At 37.8% G+C, this 5562-nt stretch overlaps 1 protein-coding gene across 1 annotated transcript; it reads right to left on the reverse strand.

The window, feature by feature from the left end:
• Positions 1 to 898: 898 nt before the first annotated feature.
• On the reverse strand, positions 899 to 5562 carry LOC125226652 (histone-lysine N-methyltransferase 2D-like). The gene is made up of 6 exons (XM_048130697.1): positions 5394 to 5562; positions 5048 to 5296; positions 4572 to 4873; positions 2870 to 3439; positions 2106 to 2465; positions 899 to 1916 (listed from the first exon to the last, which is right to left on the reverse strand). Exons 2-6 carry the CDS (start codon positions 5292 to 5294, stop codon positions 1770 to 1772), a joined length of 1626 nt encoding a protein of 541 aa, XP_047986654.1. The 5' UTR covers positions 5295 to 5296; positions 5394 to 5562; the 3' UTR covers positions 899 to 1769.

Consider the following 5562-nt stretch of genomic DNA (forward strand, 5'->3'; position numbering starts at 1 on the left):
GGCCAAAATACCTACAAAACCTCGAAACGGTTGTAAAATACTGAGACTAATTACTTCATTGTTCAAACACACGTACGGTTTGGCCTTTATCTATAACATCTATCATTACATCAGTTGATATTATCTTCCTAACAATATTTCCCAATGCAGCTTATTCTTCCTAAGAAAACACTACACTACATTTTTACAGCCAGTTGCCCATTTCTCGCTACAAGTTAAAAGTATTAGTGTCTATTAGCTATCTACAAGTTGACCAGATACTTCCCGCTCATAACTTTCAGCCTTAACCTTTCGTATGTCTAAGCACTGATCAGTGCGTGGGAATTTTAATCTATTATTTTTCCCCTCACTAGCTCGGAAACACGTGTTTTGTCCTTTAATAACAGCGGGTAAAAACGCATTTTATCCACTAGTGGGTAAAGTAATTTGACCTTGAATAAAGTCAAATTAACTGCTTTAAAATTGATAGAAGTAGGTGAATCTAGTAATAAAGATGATTTACCACCTGTGGAACTACTGGAAGCAGTGATAAACGCATTTTTTGGGTTGTAGTTTCCTCGCTATAGTGAGGGGAAAAGTTTTGTGTTACACTCGGGTGCAAATGTATTTTACTTCTCGTGTGTTAAAAAACTCGCAAGTTCAGGATTCTATTCTCGAACCACTCGCTTCGCTCGTGGTTCAACTATAGAATCCTTTCACTTGCTCGTTTTTCAATTCCACACTCGGCGTTAAAATACAACTTTGCCCCCTTGTATAACAAATAACTATTAAATGTCAAGGTCACTTTTTCAATAATAAAAATTGACAGGCGACATCAGAAGGGTTAAGAAATGGGGCATAGTGCCACTCATTTGGTCAAACAGGTTGCGTAACGAGAGTCTTATTTTTTTAGCTACCATTAACTGAATGGCAATAAATTCAGTCCCTGTCTAAACACCGCCTTATTTTAAGCATTAGGCCGATATTACGCTATCATAATATAAATATGATCATAGACAACTTACCGTCCTTTTTCTTCACGTTGGAGAAAAAGGGAGGCATACAGAGTATACAGACATATGATAAGATATATGATACTGTACTATCGGCCTTAGTAAGAAGTCGTCTTTCCGTCTCGTCGTCAGCGTTGGGCAACGGCCCGTTGTCCGCACGCGCCTGTAGGGTGTTTACAAATGTTCGAGAGCGGTCATTCTCTACCGACGTGTCTACACACAGTAACCGGCAATAACATGGCACAAAAAGGCGTCAAAAATATGTGACAGAATCTTATTTCTACTAGACACATAAGAATGTGTCAGATATTTATGCAGCCATGTACTATGTTATTGGCAGTGACTATACTCGCTGCAGATTGTAACAACTACTCCTGAACATTTTAAACTGTTCTGTGTATGCTGTCATACAGCGCCGCGGGTTTAAACGACCGAGGCCTAATTCATAATCATAACGATTCAGAACGAGGTAAAATGCGGCTAGACTGACTTCACCCTTATCTGATGCCACTTTTGATGGAGACTGAACCTACTCGTACCGTTTTTCTTAATTAGCTCTCTGGTCCTGGTACTTACGCCTTTGCAATACGGTTTGCGAATATTTGGTGACAAGTTATTACATATTTATTTAAGGGCGTCTGCTGGATCGTGCGATTCGGTGGGGGTTACGAAGAACTAAAAATATTATGAGCACTAATGTGACGCAGCGGTTTTACCTACAATTCCAGCCGCGCTAAGTACTGTGACAAGCGGGAGTTTAACAGCGTGATGCACTTACTAACCCCAACACATAGTCCAGTCATCTTTCCTCGTTTGTAGCTTGACTACAATACGGTATAAGTTAAGCGCTGGTCCTAAGGGCAGTCCCAAGCCTCGCACGATGTCAGCTCGCCGTGCCATGCTCAACGCATGTCCATCGAATTCCTGAAACACATTAACATTCATCAGTTTTTATAATATTCTGAGTAGTCTTAAGTAAGGTACAGAATGACAAGCGTCAAGCAGCCTGTCACCTAAACTCTAAAGATTATAACTAAATTAATCTGCATTAACAATATTTAAAATTTGACTAATGGTCATAAAAAATTTAGTGTCTTGAGCAAAATAGTTTACCTGTTCCTTTAGCAATGGAGCAGCTTCTGCGAAATTCTCCATAAAGTAATCATAGACATCGTCTGTAGTCCAATTAGTGATATCAGGTATCCTAGGATCCACAGGCACCTCTTTCCCAAGTTTAGATTCAGATCTGTCCAACTCGTGGGGTTTTAAGAACGGTTCGACGGGAGGCGAATCTTGAATACTGTATTCTAGGCTGCTGGGAATGATAGCTGGGGAACCAACAACTGTGGGCCGAGACTCCAGGCAATTGTTACATTCCCATTGATCCCACGCTTTCTGACGCTCTGGAATACGAGGAGTGTGGCAAAGCGCGTGATATGCATCTGAACATATGCTGCATACTGTTAATATTCCCTGAAAATGATTAAATAAATAAATAAATATTTTAGGACATTCTTACACAGATTGACTGAGGCCCACGGTAAGCTCAAGAAGGCTTGTGTTGTGGGTACTCAGACAACGATATATATAATATATAAATACTTATATACATAGAAAACATCCATGACTCGGGAACAAATATCTGTGCTCATCACACAAATAAATGCCCTTACCGGGATTCGAACCCGGGACCGCGGCGTAGCAGGCAGGGTCACTACCGACTGCGCCAGACCGGTCGTCAAAAAAGTAAATTAATAAGTATACAAAATCGAAATACACACGAAAAAATCGAAAGTAAATTAATATACAAAATCGAAATACACAGGAAAAAATCGTAAGGATTTAGTACCAAAATAAAACCTTTAATAGGTACTTACTGCATCATTGGTTTCACAGCATACTACACAAGTTTTGCAATGTGGACATTGCCAGGTATTATCTGGTCTGGGTTTCAATATGCCAGACCCCGAGTGCAGACAATTCAAGTGTGCCTTATTATTGCAGTCTCTGCATTCAATCAGCCTGTCACTAGACCCGCGGGACTTCTGAATATGGCACACTGAGCAAACACCTCCTGAAGTCTCATGGGGTGTAGGTTCATCTTGCTCCAGTTCGTCGCCACTTCCGTCTAAAGACATTTGGCTTTCTGAGAGGGGTGTGCCTTCTTTGTCCTTACTTCCCTGTCCCGTGATTAGAAGGCGTTTTTTAATAGTGCTCTTGTTGAGGGATCCTACAGGCCTTCCTCTTTTGCGTTTGCTTGGGACATTGTTGTCGGATGGGTCAAAGACTTTCTTAGCCATTTTTCGCCTTTCACCAACTCGTACGCCGGCGTTTCTAGTCATGCTATTGCTCGGCCCAGTGCTGGAGGAGCCGCCGCCGCGTTTCTTGGGCCGTCCCCGCATCCGTTGTGGTGATGATCGACATGAAGAATTTGCTGAAGAAGTCATCTGGAAAAATAAATAATTTCCTATAATAGATTTTATTAATTGACAAAAATGTCAAAGTAATTGACATAAAAAAATTTAGCAACATAACAAAAAGGTATCTTATTACATCCCATAAACAAGCCTCATTTTTCAGTTGAGTATAAAGGTGTAAAACTAAAGACCTGAATACTGATAACCTCCTGCCAGCTAACTCTGCTTAAATGTATCTAAAAATATGAATCAATGACAAAATATAGACTTGAACAAAAAATAATTTAAGCAATATTTTTCTTCTTGATTCTTATAGTTTTTTAACCCCCGACGCAAAAACGTTGGGGTGTTACTTGGGGTGTTATAAGTTCGACGTGTGTGTCTGTCTGTGGCATCGTAGCTCCCGAAGATAAACCGATTTAGATTTAGTTTTTATTGTCTGAAAGCTGAGTTAGTCAGGAGTGTTCTTAGCCATGTTTCTTGAAAATCAGTCTACTAACCCCGATGCAGAAGAGTTTGTCTACAGAAATATTTTGTTTATTCTAATAACGTTTACACAAATACACATGTAAGTATATCACGACCCAGTAGTGAGAATTGTAAAAGTACTCTAATATAGTTTATTTTGACTGTAAAATAAAGTTATATGTGACTTATATTGTTAAAAAAAAAACTTTAAAAAAATGTTGTCTTAATCACGTTCTCCTCTCCTATAGCAGTTCTGCATGCATAGGCTTTAAGATTTGTTTTTAGTTTATTACCAGAACTTAGTTTCTTTTCTTGGACCGCCTTACATCAGTTATGTATTATAAAACCCATTGATAAAAGATAAAATAAAAATCGTCAATTTCTTCCTTTCAGTATCAATAATATTTCTTGTATTTACATTTAGTTATTGCCATAAAAAATAAACTAGATTAGTATTAGTATTAAACATTAATGATTTTTGAACTAAGACATTACTTTTGTACAAAAGGAGAACCTCAAGAAATGGTCTGACTAGATGAAAACATATGCATCGGGGCTAGTACTATGTCACGGACGGGGGTTTTTTCAAAATTTTTATGTTTCAATGAACTATTTGAAATATTGTTAAGTAGGAGTTTTTAATAATAGAAAACAATGAAAAACATTAAATTAAATATTACAAATTACTACACACCTTAGTATTTGACTCAACATTGTAGTCAAACTTAAAGCTGTCTGAACTGTCACCATCATGATCCGCAGGGCCCAATGCCAAATTTCCATTTGGTAGCTTGACAAGGCTCCCCGAAGACAACTCTTTATTGACAATGGTCTCCAACTGTTTCTTTGAGTATTTAGATTCTTGGGAAGCAGCTTCCCGTACTAGATCATCAAATGCAATCCCATTCTCAAGATAGCTTTGATCTTGATAGATCAAAGTGGCTATCGCCGAGGTAATTATTCGTCGCTCACTTGTTGCTATTGCTGTTGACATTTCTGGAAGCAATAAAAGTTACTTGCACAAGCACAAAAAGTAAACAAGGTAATTGTAGCATGTGAGGATAAGTTTCAAATAATATGACTAATTCAGTTTACACATTAATGGTCAATGGTGGCTCTTAAGCAAACTAAACTGTAAGGATAAAATAAATGCATCAGAAAATTTCTTACTGTTGTTTTGACTTGTTTTCCTTCGCCACTTTGCAGCGTTTCTGTAGCTTTCATTATCTTTATAATCAACTTTATAAATACTCTTCTCTTTCAGACAACGTTTCAGATCTGCTTTAGTGTATTTAGGAGCAACTTTGTAGCACTTTAACATAAACTTGCAAATTCGGTTGATGTCTGGTCTCGATTTCCTTGAACGCAAATGGTCGATCGCTGACAAAATTTCTTTTTTATACTTTATCTCTGACATTTCTGGAACAATTAATATGAATATAAACAAGGTGTATACGAATTATAAATTACTTTATTTAATTAAATACGTAGCGACTTCAGGCTGGAGTCATTTTACCTGAGTAAAATCATGCCGGTGAGATGAAATCACACAGCTTTTTTATGATATTGTCACTTTAGGACTTATTTTAATGAATAGGGTTTAATTTCAGTTTTTAGACTGCGCTATTATCTACAACATTTAATTAAAATTACTCCGAGCTCCACGACCACAACTGAAGCGAGAA

The sequence above is a fragment of the Leguminivora glycinivorella genome, chromosome 5, assembly GCF_023078275.1.
Source record: "Leguminivora glycinivorella isolate SPB_JAAS2020 chromosome 5, LegGlyc_1.1, whole genome shotgun sequence".
Taxonomy (NCBI): domain Eukaryota; kingdom Metazoa; phylum Arthropoda; class Insecta; order Lepidoptera; family Tortricidae; genus Leguminivora; species Leguminivora glycinivorella.

Bases quoted from the DNA above. Each gene is read 5' to 3' on its own strand.
- LOC125226652 (XM_048130697.1), bottom strand. From the start codon at position 5,294: ATGTCAGAGATAAAGTATAAAAAAGAAATTTTGTCAGCGATCGACCAT. The intron at 2,466-2,869 runs GTAAGTACCTAT...AATCATTTTCAG, and splicing joins GCTGTGAAACCAATGATGCA to GGAATATTAACAGTATGCAG. The intron at 1,917-2,105 runs GTAAACTATTTT...AATGTGTTTCAG, and splicing joins CTCCATTGCTAAAGGAACAG to GAATTCGATGGACATGCGTT.